The following is an 18660-nucleotide window of genomic DNA, read 5'->3' as shown; positions in this document are numbered from 1 at the left end:
CAGCCAGCAGTCCTCATCTACTGTGTCCCACAACTCTTAAGTGGTACTCCATTCTTAATCCCCCCTAATAGTAGCCACCCGGCAACCAACACATTGCTATCTTCTGCAGTGATTCACTCACAGAGGTGATCACTTTTGTATTTGGAGGACAAAGTTGATGAGGATAACACAGTCGGATGCCTAAAGATTCAAGAATTGAACCGTAAGAAAGACCAGCCAACATGGAATGGGGAATGCGGATGTCACAGAGTGAAAGTAAATATTGGAATGAATGCAGAGATCTCAGTTAAAGTTTGGATGCTGCAACTGAGAGTTCTCTCTCCTGTCTGCTCTTCAACTGACCACTCATTGATCAGCTGACTGCTCTCCCTGAGTTGTCATTGGTTATCCCTCACTGACCAATGTTGCTGCTGCCTCTGCTCAGCTGTTTTCTTCATTTTCCCCCCACTACCCATCAGGGTGAAGAATTTCCTGTAGCATCATCTTTGTCATTGGTGGCATTTTTCAATCTCGCGCAATGAATGATCGACACTGGTTAACCACAGCTACTCATCTTCATGCTGGGTTCCAGAATTTCACATCTAGTGTCAGCTGGTATGGAACCTGGGAGCTCTCACACTGCCGTCACACTGCAGCACTTCTCACCATTACTGCCGATTTCTTAGGTGCTTACATGTTGAATTTTCTTGTGAAAACAGCCAAGAATTCCTCAGGGTATGTACTGCATCCCCAAGTTGTCGAGATACCTACAGCTTGACAACAAACCCATGTGTTTGTAATGGTAATACCTGTAATACTTCGCACGAATGCCTCAGCTTCTCAGGGCTTGGCAGTGTCCCCCTGCTTTCAGTTAGCCTTCGAATGAAACAACACGTTCAGATCAAAGCAAATAATTCATTTAAAACATACGTATCCATCTTCTGTAGCTTACAGAAAAGCACTCACCATGTCCACTGTGTGGCTTAAGGAGAGCTCTTTTCTTCTCACTGTCTAGCAGTGAAGCATTATGTGTTTTATAATACTTACTATTCATACTTTATTTCATATGTGTTCTTTGTATAATACAATTAAAGAATTGCAGTCAGAAGAAAGAATTTTAATTGATAAACCTTCACATGACGTGACAGTTACTTTTTGTGCGAGGAATTTGATAAGTGACAATAAAGGATGAATAATTTGGAACATAACTTGTGCAGCCTCATGTAGATTTGCATATAAAAGGCTTGTTGAGTTTTTAAACCTTGTACTAGAAATAAATTCTCTAAAGCTTTTGTGTCTGCTCAAAACTGCAAGCCGGCCGCGGTGGCCGAGTGGTTCTAGGTGCTTCAGTCCAGAACCGCGGCAACTGCTACGGTAACAGGTTCGAATCCTGCCTTGGGCATGGATGTGTGTGATGTCCTTAGGTTAGTTATGTTTAAGTAGTTCTAAGTTCTAGGGGACTGATGACCTCAGATGTTAAGTCCCATAGTGCTCAGAGCCATTTGAACCATTTTGAAAACTGCAATGTAGAAAACTCTTTATCTAAACAAGTTACAGTTTATAGGAGACCTTGTTTCATAGAGATCATTATGTGTTGACTGCTCCTCAGTAACTCTTCTTCACTCCCCTCATGAATGGAGTTCAACTCTTTTGTTTTGCTCTTTCTCCAGTTTTCTCGTCGTATTTCTTTCCTTCTTACTCATCTTTCATAAAACCATGTTTTTATTTTTGACAGTTTGTGTAAATTTGCATTTTTGAAGTTCTTCAAAACTAGCTCTTTACTTTTTCCCACCATTTCTCTGTACAGTTGTTTTGGTTACATATTTTTTTATGTAAATGGCCAACTAATGCACTTCTGGGAGAGTACTGCAACATTTTGATGAAAAGTTCTTCTGACACTAGCAAATGTTGTTGATGCTCTGTTAAAAGCTCACACGGATTAAATTACGTAATTCAGTGACATTGAACACTGGATATGTTGGGAAAATTTGAGCTAGTGCCTTGCATACATCTCACTTATAGAAAGATAAAAAGGTGTCCTCAATTTTTGGGTAAATTAGTATCGGATTTTCTTTAACAATTAGATACCTAAATTTAAAAGAATTAGAATTCTTCCTGATACTGGTATGTTTAATCTTGTAGTTGGGAAATGCTTCATTAGCTTGTACTATAAATCTCTTTTAGGAAGGAAACAAAATTGTTATTTTACAGCTGATTTTTAATATGCATAATTCTTGCTCTACTGCAAGTATCTTACATGTCTCAGCACTAGATTATTTGATGTTACACCTCAACTCTTGTTAAAACAGTATTGTAGTGAGACAGAATCAGTTCATTGCAAACACTGATTGTTTCTTCTTCTTCTTCTTCTTTTTTTTCCCCCAATCAAATTTTTTGGTGACAAATGTAGTGTTACATCTGAAAACATAAATGTTTCTCTGGTTGAGTGTCTTTTTAAATATTATTTAAAATCAAATTTCTTAGAAAAGTTGCTGGGTTTACTACAGAAAGAATTTTGCAGTTAATCTGTCATGGTTGCATGCTGATTTTTTCTAAAGCACATAAAGTTTTTTATGTTGCTTCACAATACAGTCTTTCAAGTATGATTCAAAATTTAATTCCAGATTTTCAAGTGTTCGGTACAGTTCATGTGATGCTGGACATCTGAAACCATTGTGCAACATACGAAGTTTGGATTGCTGATATGCGTTGTTGTTGTTGTGGTCTTCAGTCCTGAGACTGGTTTGATGCAGCTCTCCATGCTACTCTATCCTGTGCAAGCTTCTTCATCTCCCAGTACCTACTGCAACCTACATCCTTCTGAATCTGCTTAGTGTATTGATCTCTTGGTCTCCCTCTACGATTTTTACCCTCCACGCTGCCCTCCAATGCTAAATTTGTGATCCCTTGATGCCTCAAAACATGTTCTACCAACCGATCCCTTCTTCTCGTCAAGTTGTGCCACAAACTCCTCTTCTCCCCAATTCTATTAAATACCTCCTCATTAGTTACGTGATCTACCCACCTTATCTTCAGTATTCTTCTGTAGCACCACATTTCGAAAGCTTCTATTCTCTTCTTGTCCAAACTGGTTATCGTCCATGTTTCACTTCCATACATGGCTACACTCCATACAAATACTTTCAGAAACGACTTCCTGACACTTAAATCTATAGTCGATGTTAACAAATTTCTCTTCTTCAGAAACGATTTCCTTGCCATTGCCAGTCTACATTTTATATCCTCTCTACTTCGACCATCATCAGTTATTTTACTCCCTAAATAGCAAAACTCCTTTACTACTTTAAGTTTCTCTGATATGCGTAATCTTTCGCTAAAAACTATCCTATTCACACGTCTGTCTGTTAAATTGGCTCACCCAGCTTGCAGCACTGATCTTACACCATCGTACTTCCACCTGTTTCCTGCTTTGAAAACCACACTCTCAGTGCTGAAGTGGAGCAGACTGTGTGACACTTCCTTGCACTACAGGGCACCAACTTTTACCAGCGAGTGGTTTCTTCAAACTGACTGCTAAGCCAAATGTTTCAAGGTCAATCGCGACTATGTCAAAAAATAATGCAAAGTGCATAGTTCAGAGTGTCATAGTGTGTTTCTTTTCAGCAATGAAGTTTCTGTGTGAAAATGATGAAACATAATTTCAGAACGTCTCTTGTAGACAAGGATGAGATGGGAGCTATGATACTGTAAGAATAATTTGACAGGGTACTGAAAGACCCAAGTCGAAGCATATGGTTGGAGATAACATTTCCTCAGAACTATTGAGATCCTTGGAGAGCCAGCCATGATGAAAATATTCCACTTGGTATGCAAGGTATAATGAGACAGGCAGGCTACCAAACAACGGAAAGATTTGCATGGAATAACAACAATATGGAAAGCATAGATAGATACTCACCACATAGAAGAGGCAGTTGAGTTGCAGACAGGCACAATGTAAAGGACGGATAAAATATGAAGCTTATGGACAAAATCCTTTTTGGAAGTAGAAAACACACACACATTCACACAAGTGCAAATCTCGCACACATCGCCACTGTCCCATGTGCAGGAGACGGTGAGTTGTGCTTGTGTGAATCTGTATTTGAGTTTTCTGTTTTGGATGAACAACTTTGTCTTAGTATTTTAGCAGCCTTTTTCATTGCGTCTGTTTGCAACTCAATGCCTCCTATGTGGCAACAGGAAAAATACCTTAGGATTCCGAGAAGATTGTAATAATATCACTTCCAAACAAAGCAGTTGCTGACAGAATTGTTACTGAACCATCAGTTTAATTATTCAAGATTACAAAATACCAACGTTAATTATCTACAGAATAATAGAGTTGACTGGTAGAAGCCAACCTGAGGACCTGAGGAAGGTTTGTCTGGATCCCAGAGAAAAGTAGGAACACTTGAGGCAATGCTGACTTATCATATAAGATGAACTATAGAAAGGTAATCAACCAATGTTTATAGAATTTGTAGGTTTGGAGAAAGCTTTTGACAACGCTGGCTGGAATATTATAAATTCTGATGGTAGCAGGAATAAAATAAAGAAAGTGAAAGGTTATCTACGAAACCAGATTGTAGTTATGAGTCGAAGGGCATGTAAGAGAGGTAGTAGCTGAGAAGTCAGTCAGACAGGGTTATGTTGTGATCTATACCCAATGTTACAATATGTACATTAAGCAAGCTGCAAAGGAAACCAAGGAGGATTTTGAAAACCTAGTTGAAGTTTGGAGAAAGGAAATTTAAACTTTGAGCTTTGCCGATGACACTGTAATTCTGTCAGTGGCGGCAAAGGACTTGGAAGATCAGTTGAAGTGAATGGATAGTATCTTGAAAAGAAGTTCTTTATGAGATGAATATAAGCAAAAGTAAAACAAGAATAATGGAGTGTAATCAATTTAAATCAGACATTGCTGAGGGAATGAGATTAGGGAATGATCATTAAGGTGCTGAGAATTCTTCTGGGTTGTATGGCCGTGGTCCAGGGAATTCTTCTGTCCCTGATGTTTCGTCCAAAGCTACTTTGGACATCTTCGGAGGTGCTCCTGGTTGTACTGGGTCTTGCCAACAGTCGGCAAAACCCAGCACAACCAAGAGCACCTCCGAAGATGTACAAAGTAGCTTTGGACGAAACTTCAGGGATAGAAGAGTTCCATGTACCAAGGCCATACAACCCGGAAGAATTCTCGGCAGCTGAAACATCCAGTCGTGAAAGCCTTCATTGTATAATGATACGTTAAGAACGGTAAATTAGTTTTGTTATTTAGGCAGCAAAATAATTGATAATGGCTGAAGCAGAGAGGGCATAAAACGCAGACTGGTAATAATAGGAAAAATGTTTCTGTAAAAGAGAAATTTGTCAACATCAGTTGTAATTTAAGTGTGATGAAGTCCTTTCTGTAGGTATTTGTCTGTATGTGGACAATACACAGATGAGACAAGAAGAGAATAGACACATTTGAAATTTGGTTAAAGAAGAAAGTTGAAGATTAGATGGAAGAGCTATTGAAGAGGTAGTGAATCAAGTTGTGACAAGAATGCCATTACACAACTTGACTAAAAGGAGATATTCATTGGTATGATGTACACTGAGGCAGCAAAGAATAGTCAGTTTGATTATGGAGAGAGGGGTTGGGGGGGGGGGGGGGGGAGAGAGAGAGAGAGAGAGAGAGAGAGAGAGAGAGAGAGAGAGAGAGTGTGTGTGTGTGTGTGTGTGTGTGCGCGCGCGCACGGTCTCATTTAAAGGTGATAATGTAATGATGATGACTTTCTTTTCTTCTTTTTATAATCTGATTGTTTATTCACAGGATTCCGTAAATATGCAGTTTTTTGCTTCTGAATTTTATTTATTTACATTTTTAAACAACAAATTATTATGCCTCTTTTAGCTGTCACTATAATAATATTTCACCTTCAGCAGGAAAACCAGCAAAAGCTTTTGATGTGGCCATCAACACCGAATTCTTCAAGAAAGTTTCAACCAACAAGGTTTTCAGGAACTTTCTGTTACTTGTAGTAATGGAAGGTCTTGAAGATAAATATAAAATGCAGATTGATACAGTAGGTATGCCACTTACATTGGTTTCTTGTGGGATTTTGTGAAATCTGATACAGCAATCATATGGAAAAAAATTATAGCACCAGTTGCCTTTTTTATTTTCATGTTAAATTACATTGAAGGGGCAGATTACAGGGAGGCCCAGCTTGTAACTTGCTCCTCCTCTACTTAATGTCGCCTCCTTACATGTCTCATCAGTCGTTATGTGTTCTCTCAAGTCATGTTAAAATGTAAGTTCAAGTTCAAGATATCTATTTCTTAAATTATGGATGAGTCTATACAACATTATTATTTTATTGTGCTGCTTTTTAAGTTTGTTGATGAGTTTGTTTTCTACATTATTTGTTTCATGTTGCATATACCAATTACGGCATTTAAAATTAAAGAAGTGCAACTGGCGCTGTCATTTCATTCCAAATCAATACTACAGTTGTGGAATCTGCATCAAGAAACTGGACAAGAAACAGAAAAAAAACTGTAACTATTGTCCTTCTGAAACATGTATTGATGTAGGATAGGGTTACAAGGGTAGACCAAGACTGAACATTAAGATCAGCTGAATAGTGGACAGACCCATAAAAACTGTTGTGTGTTGGTGTTAATATATTTAAATCTTGCTGTGGATAAGATAGACGATTCAGTATGTTAGCTTAAAACTATTTCTCTTTACATGCATAACTATGTTCTAAAGAGATGAATGGTGCTTATTTACCTCCACTTTGTTAATTTGTATCCAGGACTTCCTATTACCATAATTTCTGCATGATTGAGAACAGACAAATATTTCAACATCATTCAGTGTTACATTTTTGTACACTAGTTAAAGACAGGAATGGTTAAAAACATTTTTCGTTTACATCAGTTATGTTGTTTACATCAGTTTTATCATGGCGTTTGTATTATTATTCAGTTGCATGTATTTGGAAAACAAGAAAAGCTTGTTTTGCTTGCTGATGAACCATGAAACAGTAGCCAACTCTTAAAACTTTTCCCCACTTCTTTTTCACAATTTTGTAATAGTGGCGACAGACTCTCTCCCTCTGCTTCTGAAGTTTAATATTTAGTTGTTGTTGTTACTTGAAAAAGTGAGACTACAGTACAGCAGTGTGTGTTTCCCAGACTGAGGATTGTGGTTTAACTGCCTGTTGTATGTTGCTGATGTGAATTGCTGTAAAATGTAACTACATCCTTAAAGTGAGCTATATCCAAAAAAGTGCAGGTGAGCAGTAGTAATTTCCACGCCATAAAAAGAACAAAGACTCCATCTGTTGGTTAATAGCTTATTAGTAATAGCAGACCTGCTGGAACTCCAGTTAGTGTAGAACTGCAGACAGGAAGGGGCTGCAATAGCAGAGTGAAAAGTTCTCAAACCCACAGTGAATGAATATTTTTATGTCAAAAGTGAACTTACTTTTCACTATACCAGTGGAACACATTTAGATCACTGCACTTCATCCAGTTTTTCCCGTGAGTGGATATGATTCGTAAAGTGCAGTTCTGAAGGTGCTGCAAAATACCCATGATACCTGCTATAACCTCTTCAGTGCATTCAAAATAATTTCCCCACACAAACTGCTTTAAATGTGGCAATAGATATGACTGAGAACACCAGCTTATCTTTGTCTTTTTTGATAAGGAATCAGTTACTTCCATCCATGGCTTCGATGGTCATTTCAGCATGAAATGGTGGACCCATGTCTCATCCGTAGTAACTTTTTTTTAAAGTTTGTGAGCAAAATCAGCAGGATTAATTTTAAATCAGTCTTATCATTTGCTTTGACTACCATGGAATAGATTCGACACCTGTCCTGCAGAAAGCTTTTTCATAGTTATTTCCTTATGAAAAAGGTACATTAGTTTTTCTTCTGATATTTATGTGCCATCAGCTACTTCACAGTTTTAACTGTCCAGTACTATATTGTGAACTTTGTTTCCATCTGTGTGGTTCCAGTTTTAGGACATATGTATATGGATCATGTTCAAAAGAAGTAAGGCCACATCGAATTGAGTTTCCCATTTCTGAACTGTTAAAAGTGAAGTAGTTCCCTGGTAAAAATTGGGGGACATTCTGTTGGCAATAAATCATCCAAAACAACAAATTTTATGATGGCATTGTATTTGATTTGAACTACACATACACAACCTGCCTACCAAACAAATTTCTTCTGCAGAGCAAGTTGGCATTTTATAGTTGTTGTGCAAAATATACCAACATAACAAAAACAAAATATCATCGATAAAAATATCATATAAGGGGCTTTCAAAAATAAATGAGATAGGGTCTGGAATGCACAAACCAGTGATAGGAGGGTAATATTGTGCCATGTGTAACGTGGTGTGGTTCCGACTAGAGCATGGATGTTCACAGCCCATCGCTAGAGGGCACACATGCACGTCACATGACTATTTAGAGCTATCAGCAGCTATCAAATGCTGCCAGTCACATTGCAAACAGTGAAACAGTGACATGGAGCCGTCAGGAGATGGCCCCCTTCAGATTCACTTCCTGCAGCACGGGACAACAGTGAATACCCAGTGTTACTCGCAAACCCTTTGCCAAGCGGTCAAATCTAAATGACCAGGCAATCTCACTCGTGAGGTCATTCTACTCCACGACAATGGAGAGCATCATATGACCAACACAGTTGTGTCACTCCTGCAGAAATTCAAATGGGAGGTTCTCGGCCACCCTCCATACAGTCCGGACCTCTCTCCCTGTGATTACGCCATTTTTGTCCCCTTAAAAAGACTGAGGGGCAAACGATTCACCTTGGACGATGACGTCCAGCTGTACGTGTGGAACTGGTTAACTTTGCAGCCCCGGGAATTTATTGAGACAGCCATTCACTACCTTGTGTCACAGTGGGACAAGTGTCTCAACAGCCAGGGTAGTACTTCTAACATACAGGTACTGGTTTCTGTAATTATGCCTCCGGCTCATTTCTTTTTGAATGCCCCCCTTATATTTTAGTCAGTCTCAGAATTTTTTTCTTTGTCTTTTTAGGTTGTCATGTTGTTGTTGTTGTTGTTGTTGTTGTGGTCTTCAGTCCTGAGACTGGTTTGATGCAGCTCTCCATGCTACTCTATCCTGTGCAAGCTTCTTCATCTCCCAGTACCTGCTGCAACCTACATCCTTCTGAATCTGCTTAGTGTATGCATCTCTTGGTCTCCCCCTACGATTTTTACCCTCCACGCTGCCCTCCAATACTAAATTGGTGATCCCTTGATGCCTCAGAACATGTCCTACCAACCGATCCCTTCTTCTGGTCAAGTTGTGCCACAAACTCCTCTTCTCCCCAATCCTGTTCAGTACCTCCTCATTAGTTATGTGATCTACCCATCTAATCTTCAGCATTCTTCTGTAGCACCACATTTCGAAAGCTTCTATTCTCTTCTTGTCCAAACTATTTATCGTCCATGTTTCACTTCCATACATGGCTACACTCCATACAAATACTTTCAGAAAAGACTTCCTGACACTTAAATCTATACTCGATGTTAACAAATTTCTCTTCTTCAGAAATGATTTCCTTGCCATTGCCAGTCTACATTTTATATCCTCTCTACTTCGACCATCATCAGTTATTTTGCTCCCCAAATAGCAAAACTCCTTTACTACTTTAAGTGTCTCATTTCCTAATCTAATACCCTCAACATCACCCGACTTAATTCGACTACATTCCATTATCCTCGTTTTGCTTTTGTTGATGTTCATCTTATATCCTCCTTTCAAGACACCATCCATTCCATTCAACTGCTCTTCCAAGTCCTTTGCTGTCTCTGACAGAATTACAATGTCATCGGCGAACCTCAAAGTTTTTATTTCTTCTCCATGGATTTTAATACCTACTCCGAATTTTTCTTTTGTTTCCTTTACTGCTTGCTCAATATACAGATTGAATAACATCGGGGAGAGGCTACAACCCTGTCTTACTCCCTTCCCAACCAGTGCTTCCCTTTCATGTCCCTCGACTCTTATAACTGCCATCTGGTTTCTGTACAAATTGTAAATAGCCTTTCGCTCCCTGTATTTTACCCCTGCCACCTTCAGAATTTGAAAGAGAGTATTCCAGTCAACATTGTCAAAAGCTTTCTCTAAGTCTACAAATGCTAGAAACGTAGGTTTGCCTTTCCTTAATCTTTCTTCTAAGATAAGTCGTAAGGTCAGTATTGCCTCACGTGTCCCAGTATTTCTACGGAATCCAAACTGATCTTCCCCGAGGTCGGCTTCTACTAGTTTTTCCATTCGTCTGTAAAGAATTCGTGTTAGTATTTTGCAGCTGTGGCTTATTAAACTGATTGTTCGGTAATTCTCACATCTGTCAACACCTGCTTTCTTTGGGATTGGAAGTATTATATTCTTCTTGAAGTCTGAGGGTATTTCACCTGTTTCATACATCTTGCTCACCAGATGGTAGAGTTTTGTCAGGACTGGCTCTCCCAAGGCCATCAGTAGTTCCAATGGAATGTTGTCTACTCCGGGGGCCTTGTTTCGACTCAGGTCTTTCAGTGCTCTGTCAAACTCTTCACGCAGTATCGTATCTCCCATTTCATCTTCATCTACATCCTCTTCCATTTCCATAATATTGTCCTCAAGTACATCACCCTTGTATAGACCCTCTATATACTCCTTCCACCTTTCTGCTTTCCCTTCTTTGCTTAGAACTGGGTTTCCATCTGAGCTCTTGATGTTCATACAAGTGGTTCTCTTATCTCCAAAGGTCTCTTTAATTTTCCTGTAGGCAGTATCTATCTTACCCCTAGTAAGATAAGCCTCTACATCCTTACATTTGTCCTCTAGCCATCCCTGCTTAGCCATTTTGCACTTCCTGTCGATCTCATTTTTGAGACGTTTGTATTCCTTTTTGCCTGCTTCATTCACTGCATTTTTATATTTTCTCCTTTCATCAATTAAATTCAATATTTCATCTGTTACCCAAGGATTTCTACTAGCCCTCGTCTTTTTACCTACTTGATCCTCTGCTGCCTTCACTACTTCATCCCTCAAAGCTACCCATTCTTCTTCTACTGTATTTCTTTCCCCCATTCCTGTCAATTGTTCCCTTATGCTCTCCCTGAAACTCTGTACCACCTCTGGTTCTTTCAGTTTATCCAGGTCCCATCTCCTTAAATTCCCACCTTTTTGCAGTTTCTTCAGTTTTAATCTACAGGTCATAACCAGTAGATTGTGGTCAGAGTCCACATCTGCCCCTGGAAATGTCTTACAATTTAAAACCTGGTTCCTAAATCTCTGTCTTACCATTATATAATCAATCTGATACCTTTTAGTATCTCCAGGGTTCTTCCATGTATACAACCTTCTATCATGATTCTTAAACCAAGTGTTAGCTATGATTAAATTGTGCTCTGTGCAAAATTCTACCAGGCGGCTTCGTCTTTCATTTCTTAGCCCCAATCCATATTCACCTACTACGTTTCCTTCTCTCCCTTTTCCTACACTCGAATTCCAGTCACCCATAACTATTAAATTTTCGTCTCCCTTCACAATCTGAATAATTTCTTTTATTTCATCATACATTTCTTCAATTTCTTCGTCATGTGCAGAGGTAGTTGGCATATAAACTTGTACTACTGTAGTAGGTGTGGGCTTCGTATCTATCTTGGCCACAATAATGCGTTCACTAAGCTGTTTGTAGTAGCTTACCCGCGTTCCTATTTTCCTATTCATTATTAAACCTACTCCTGCATTACCCCTATTTGACTTTGTGTCATAATTTCTGTTAATCTGCACTCTCCTTTTTTTTCATAGACTGTTTTTTAGCACCAGGTGATTAAGGTGATTTTTATTCTCTTACGAATAAAACCTTACCATAAAAAATCATTGTCCTGCTTTTTTATCACTGTGTATGTTTGTAACCATATTGTCTCTCAGTATTCAGGCTGACTCTCTCTTTATTTTTTTAAGTCAAGCTGATAATTTGTGGTAGAGTGTTGTTATAGATAAGTCTCTTTGTTTAAACAGAGTACACGATTCTGAAGAACCGCAAAGCAATAGGAACACTTCAGAAACACCGTATAGAGCAGCGTCCACCGAAGAAGGGACCTCTTATACAGGAAATCGGCAACAAGACTCCTGAGGTCCAAAAGCAGCCTGAGAAGAAAAACGAAATATCCGATGATAGGCTGCCTGCTCCCTCCTCTGTGAGCAGAGGAAATACAGTGTCAGGTTCGAGGGAACCAGAATACAGGATAGTGCGTGAACCTGCTGAGGGTGAACCTCAACTTTTGATTGCTACTTTCGCGTTACCAGATGTGGTATGTTGCTTGTTTTCTGATTCTGATGTAGATGTTGAATTTAAAATACATAGTGTATTCACATGTTTTCTCTGTAATATTCATCGGTTTCCACATTTCAGCTTTCAGCACGAGAAATTGCCTTGGATGTGGGTGAAGATCGTATTGTATTTGAAAGTCGTAAAAGGAACTATCTGCTTGATATTTTCATACCATATACAGTTGATCAAGAGAAGACAGTTGCAGAGTTTGAGTCCAGTAGTAGGGTAAGGGCACAAGCTATAGGCAACAGGAAAATGCAGTTTACAATCTTTCGTGTATTAATCCACATTTTTTGTCTTTTTCTTTCCTTTTTTTAGGTACTTACTCTGAAGATGCCCGTGACGACAGAAACATAAGACAAGTTACAATAGCATAGTATCATAAGAGACATGAAACAATGTATGTTTTATTTTTCTTTTAAAATTATTCAGATATTAATACTTTCTTTAATTTCCTGTTACTTATTAGATTTTGCATTTCTTTAAACACAATTTTTCATTGATAAGTATTGAAACAAGCTAATTAGCAGTGCCTTCAAAAACTGTAAATAATAATCTGATCAGTGAAAAGGTTATATTACGAATAAAACCTTACCATAAAAAAATCATTGTCCTGCTTTTTTATCACTGTGTATGTTTGTAACCATATTGTTACACTGCAAAAATACCACTGTTTACGTACTTACACTTCTAATACTCAAACCTCATGGCAGTCATTTAATTCATCTGACAAGTCATTACCATCTACATCTATATTTATACTCTACAAACCACCATGAGATGCATAGCAGAGGGACATCTAAATCTACATCTACACTCTGCAAACAACTGTGAGGTGCATGTCAGAGGGTATTTCCCATTCTACCAGTTATTAGTTTCTTGCTGTTCCTTTCACTTACAGATGTGGGAATAATGATTGTTAGAATGACTCTGTGTATGCAATATGATCCCTGTGTGAATGAGTAGGGGGTTGTAGTATATGCCTAGAGTAATCATTTAAAGCTGGCTCTAGTTAATAAACTTTCTCGGGATAGGTTATGTCTGTTTTAAAGAGTCTGCCAGTTCAGTTCCTTCAGTATCTCTGTTACACTCGCCCATTGATTAAGCAAATCTGTGACCATTTGTGCTGCCCTTCTCTGTATATGGTCAGTATCCCATGTTAGTCCTATCTGGTATGGTCCTACACACTTGAGTAATATTCTAGAATGGGTTGCATGAGGGATTTGTAAGCAATCCCCACTGTTGACAGATTGCAGTTTCCCAGTATTCTACTATAAACCAAAGACTACCACTTGCTATACCCATGACCGGACCTATCTGGGTATTCCATTTCATGTCACTACAAAGTGTTATACCCAGGTTTTTGTACGAGTTGACTGATTCCATCAGTGACTCATTGATATAATAGTCAATGGATACTATGCTTTTTTTTGTTTTGTGAAGTGCAAAATTTTGTGTTTCTGAACATTTAGAGCCTGTTGCCAATCTCTGCACCATGTTGAAATCTTATCAAGATGTGACTGAACATTTATGCAGCTTCTCTCAGATAGTACATCATTATAGATAAAAGCCTGATTTTACTATTAATATTGTCTGCAAGATCATTAATATACAACACGAATAGCAAGGGTCCCAACACACTTCCCTGGGGCACACGCAAAGTTACTTCTACATCTGACGATGACTGTCCATCCAAGATAACATGCTGTGCCCTCCCTATCACAAAGTCCCAATCCTGTCACAAATTTCACTTGATAACCCATATGATCGTACATTTGATAATAAGCATAGGTATGGTAGTAGAGGTAGAGGTCCATAGACACGGGTTCCCAGGTAGATTCCGTGTTTCTTGACTTCCGCAAGGCATTCGGTACAGTTCCCCACAGTCGTTTAATGAACAAAGTAAGAGCATATGAACTATCAGACCAATTGTGTGATTGGATTGACGAGTTCCTGTAGATAACAGAACGCAGCATGTCATTCTCAATGGAGAGAAGTCTTCCAAAGTAAGAGTGATTTCAGGATGCCGCAAGGGAATGTCGTAGGACCGTTGCTATTCACAGTATATATAAATGACCTTGTGGATAACATAGGAAGTTCACTGAGGCTTTTTGCGGATGATGCTGTAGTATATCGAGAGGTTGTAACAATGGAAAACTGTACTGAAATGCTGGAGGATCTACAACGAATTGACGCATGGTGCAGGGAATGGCAATTGAATCTCAATGTAGACAAATTTTAATGTGCTGTGAATACATAGAAAACAAGATCCTTTATCATTTAGCTACAATATAGCAGGTCAGACTGGAAGCAGTTAATTTCATAAATTATCCGGGAGTAGGCATTAGGAGTGATTTAAAATGGAATGATCGTACAAAGTTGATCGTTGGTACAGCAGATGCCAGTCTGAGATTCATTGGAAGAATCCTAATGAAATGCAATCCGAAAACAAAAGAAGTAGGTTACGGTACACTTGTTCGTCCACTGCTTGAATATTGCTCACCAGTGTGGTATCTGTACCAGATAGCGTTGACAGAAGAGATAGAGAAGATCCAACGGAGAGCAGCATGCTTCGTTACAGGATCATTTAGTAATCGCGAAAGCGTTACGGAGATGATTGATGAACTCCAGTGGAAGACTGCAGGAGAGATGCTCAGTAGCTCGGTACGGGCTTTTGTTGAAGTTTCGAGAACATACCTTCACCGAGGAGTCAAGCAGTATATTGCTCCCTCGTACGTATATCTCGCGAAGAGACCACGAGGATAAAATCAGAGAGATTAGTGCCTGCACAGAGGCATACCGACAATCTTCCTTTCCACAAACAATACGAGACTGGAATAGAAGGGAGAACCAATAGAAGTACTCAAAGTACCCTCTGCCACACATCGTCAGGGGGCTTGCGGAGTATGGCTGTGGATGTAGATGTAGTTATGGTACTGAGTCAAATGTTTTTCAGACATTAAGAAATACTGCACCTACCTGGATGCCTTGATAGAAAACTTTCAGTATGTCAGGTGCAAAAAGTGCGAGTTTGATTTCACATGATCAGTGTTTTCACAGCCCGTGCTAGTTGGCACTGAGCAGGTCATTGGGTTCAAGACAGCTCAGCTCATTATTTTTTAGCTCAGAATATGTTCTAAGATTCTACAACAAATAGATGTCAAGGATACTGGACGGTAGTTTTGTGGGTCACCTCTACTACTCTTCATGTAGATGGGAGTGACATGTGCCTTTTTCCAAGAACTGGGTAGAGAGAGAGAGTGTTATGATAGATTATAGTTAGAACAGGGGCTAATTCAGCTGTACATTCAGTATAGAATCTGACAGGGATTACATCGGTTCATGGAGCTTTGTTCAATATTAACGATTTTAGCTGTTTCTCAACACCGCTGACGCTAATATTTATTTCATTCATCTTTTCAGTGGTATGAAGATTAAAATGGGGTAATCCTCCTGGGGTTTCCTTTGTAAAGGAACATTTGAAAATGGAGTTAAGCATTTCAGCTTTCGCTTTGCTACCCTGAATTTCAGTTCCTGTCTCATTTGGTAGGGCCAGAACACTAATTTTGGTGCCACTAACTGCCTTTACATAAGACAAAATTTCTTTGTGTTTTGTGAAGGATAATTTTACAAAATTCTGCTATGGTAGTCATTGAAGATATCACACTTTGCTCTCTTTACAGCCATATGTGTTTCATGCAGTAGCTCTCTATATGCAGCCCTACACTTTTACACCTATTATGCAGCAATGTCTGTTTCTTAAGAAGTTTCTTTACAGTGAATGTATTCCTTGGAGGGTCCCTTCTATTACAAACTGTACATATCTATCCAGTGCATGGTCAACTGTTCTTCTAAACTTGAGCCAGAGTTCCCCCACATGCTCCTGCCCTGTGCTGAAAGCTTCTCTAAGCTCCTCATTGAGGTATGACACTACTGATGCTTTATCTAGTTTACTGAAAATCTATATTTTTCTGCTTATTTTAGCTGTCCTTTGTACTTTGGTAATCATTGTTGACACAACCGCATCATGGTCACTGATAGTTTCAATGTGGACATCTGCAAGGAGGTCAGGTCTATTTGTTGCCATTAGGTCCAAAATATTTCCAACATGAATGCAGTTCTGAACCACCTGTTACAGATAGTATAATTAAATGTTTCCCTGAGACATGTAAGTCTCCTCGTTATCTATGATAATGATCGAAGCAGAAGAAATGAATCAAAATTTGTGCTGAGGCCTGGACTCTAATCCGGATCTTCTTGCTAGCTGGGCAGAAATGCTAACCATTACACCACCGCAGTACAATGGTCAACATTGCTGCATGAACTACCCAAGTTGAGAGCCCTCCCCAACACAAACTTCAATTCATATCTTCTGCTTATTTTCCCTTACATTGTAACTACTGCCAGGGCTCTCCGACATAGCAAGCAAGAAGACCCGGATTCGAGTCCCAGCCGCAGCACAAATTTTGATTCATTTCTTCTGCTTTGATCATTATTGTATGTTCTAGATAGTTTTCAGAGAAGGCATTTAAAAATGTTTGACAGGATGTCTTGTCACACCCACCACTAACAAACTATAATTTTTCAAATTAATTGTTGGGTGATTATTAAATAATGTGAGTTATTGTTCTAAAGAGTGCAACCCACTACAGGGCAACAGCATATGCTCTCTGCCATAAATTAACAAAATGAGGCAGCTGCTATGGGTTTTTCATGAACAAACAATGTAACTGTGGTGTTAGTGTCTTTACATTACTTCATTAAAAATAGCTTGATATTTTAGAAAATGTTTTGTGTTCAAATCTTTTTGTCCAATCAAAAGGGAAAAATATAATCTCAAATATATCCAAATATTTTTGTTTCTTAAAGCCATACTACTGGTACATATTTCTTCATACTGGGTCATACAAAATTGTTTAATGAATTCAAAAGGGAATACAAAAGTTCTGGATTAAAACAAGGTGGTTTGAGTGCAACTGAGTTTATGGTTCATTTACTACTTCATTATCAGTCATATTTCAGGAAGTATTAAATCTTTTTTTTCCCACAACAGTTGTATAATAATCAGAAAGAATTGACTAAAGACGCTGTTGAGGAAAAAGCATGTTTGGGCTAAGGACACAAGGCACTGTAAGCCTCTGAGCTAAATTATTATAGTTAATTAGATAGTATCATGTTCCATGGATCATTTGCATGATTAATCATAATATTGTGGAATGGATCATTTTACATTCAACAATATTAGGAAAAGGATAGATTGCTACATACTGTAAAGATGACCCATTGAGTTGCAGCCAAGTGCAATGAAAAGAATATTACACACTATAGCTTTCACCTTCTTCAGCAAAAAAAAAAAAACACACACACACACACACACACACACACACACACACACACACACAAAGCACGGTATGCACACATAGCCACTACCACCAGCTGCCCTGACCAGAATGGGATTTGCCATGTGAACACTGATTTGGAGTGGGGCAGGGAAGGGGGAGGGATAGTAGGGCACAGGTGGGGCGAGAGAAGAGCACTGTCTCATGGGCGTGCAGGGTCTAAATGGCGACCTAATGAGATGTGATTGCCAGGCGCAGCGTATTGGGGTGGGAATAGAGGGACAGTGAGCGGAAATGGAGAGGAGCAGTTAAGGGGAAAGGTTGGGGGGGGGGGGGAGGAGTTGCAAAAAGAGGGTGGCACTCAGTGAGGGTGAGGGGCCATGAAGAGGTAGGAGATGAGAGGTGGGGGGCAAACTGTTGGTTGGTGGATGTGGGGACAGTAGGTTACCGTAGGTTGAGGGCAGGATAATTGTGGGGGCATAGAATGAATCGTAAGGATAGCTCCCATTTGCACAATCCAGAAAAACTAATGGTGGAGTTGAGGATCCAGATGGCCCAGGTTGTGAAGCAGCCATTGAAATCAAGCCAGTGTTATTCAGTTGCATCTTGTGCCGCAGGGTGGTCTACTTTGTTCTTGGACATAGTTTGACAGTGGCCATTCATCCCCATGGACAACTGGTTGGTAGTCATACCAATATAAAAAGCTGTGCAATGGTTGCAGCAAGGCTGTTATATGAAATCACTACTTGCAACAGTGGCTCTGCCTTTGATGGGGTAAGGATAGCCTGTGACAACAATGGGATAGGAAGTGGGTGGGTGGATTGGGCAGTCTTGCACCTAGGTCTTCCACAGGGAAAACATCCCTTTGGCAAGGGGAAGGGGTTGGAAGTGGAAGTGGCATAGGGATGGACTAGGATGTAGGTTGGGTGGGCAACAGAACACCACTTTAGGAGTGATGGGAATTATCCTGGGTAGGA

General features: G+C 39.4%; 1 protein-coding gene across 1 annotated transcript in view; it reads left to right on the top strand.

Moving 5' to 3' along the window:
- The window catches only part of LOC126198487 (PIH1 domain-containing protein 1-like), a 69416-nt gene extending 56503 nt beyond the window's left edge, over positions 1-12913 (top strand). Inside the window, exons 4-7 of the mRNA XM_049934859.1 lie at positions 5908-6054; positions 12032-12324; positions 12426-12569; positions 12663-12913. Coding sequence (XP_049790816.1) covers positions 5908-6054; positions 12032-12324; positions 12426-12569; positions 12663-12701 — 623 coding nt within the window. The 3' untranslated portion in view covers positions 12702-12913. The remainder of the gene's footprint in view (positions 1-5907; positions 6055-12031; positions 12325-12425; positions 12570-12662) is intronic.
- Positions 12914-18660: the final 5747 nt, after the last annotated feature.

This window comes from Schistocerca nitens, chromosome 8 (assembly GCF_023898315.1).
Source record: "Schistocerca nitens isolate TAMUIC-IGC-003100 chromosome 8, iqSchNite1.1, whole genome shotgun sequence".
NCBI classification, from domain to species: Eukaryota; Metazoa; Arthropoda; class Insecta; order Orthoptera; family Acrididae; genus Schistocerca; species Schistocerca nitens.
This window is presented reverse-complemented; position numbering and strand designations above follow the sequence as displayed.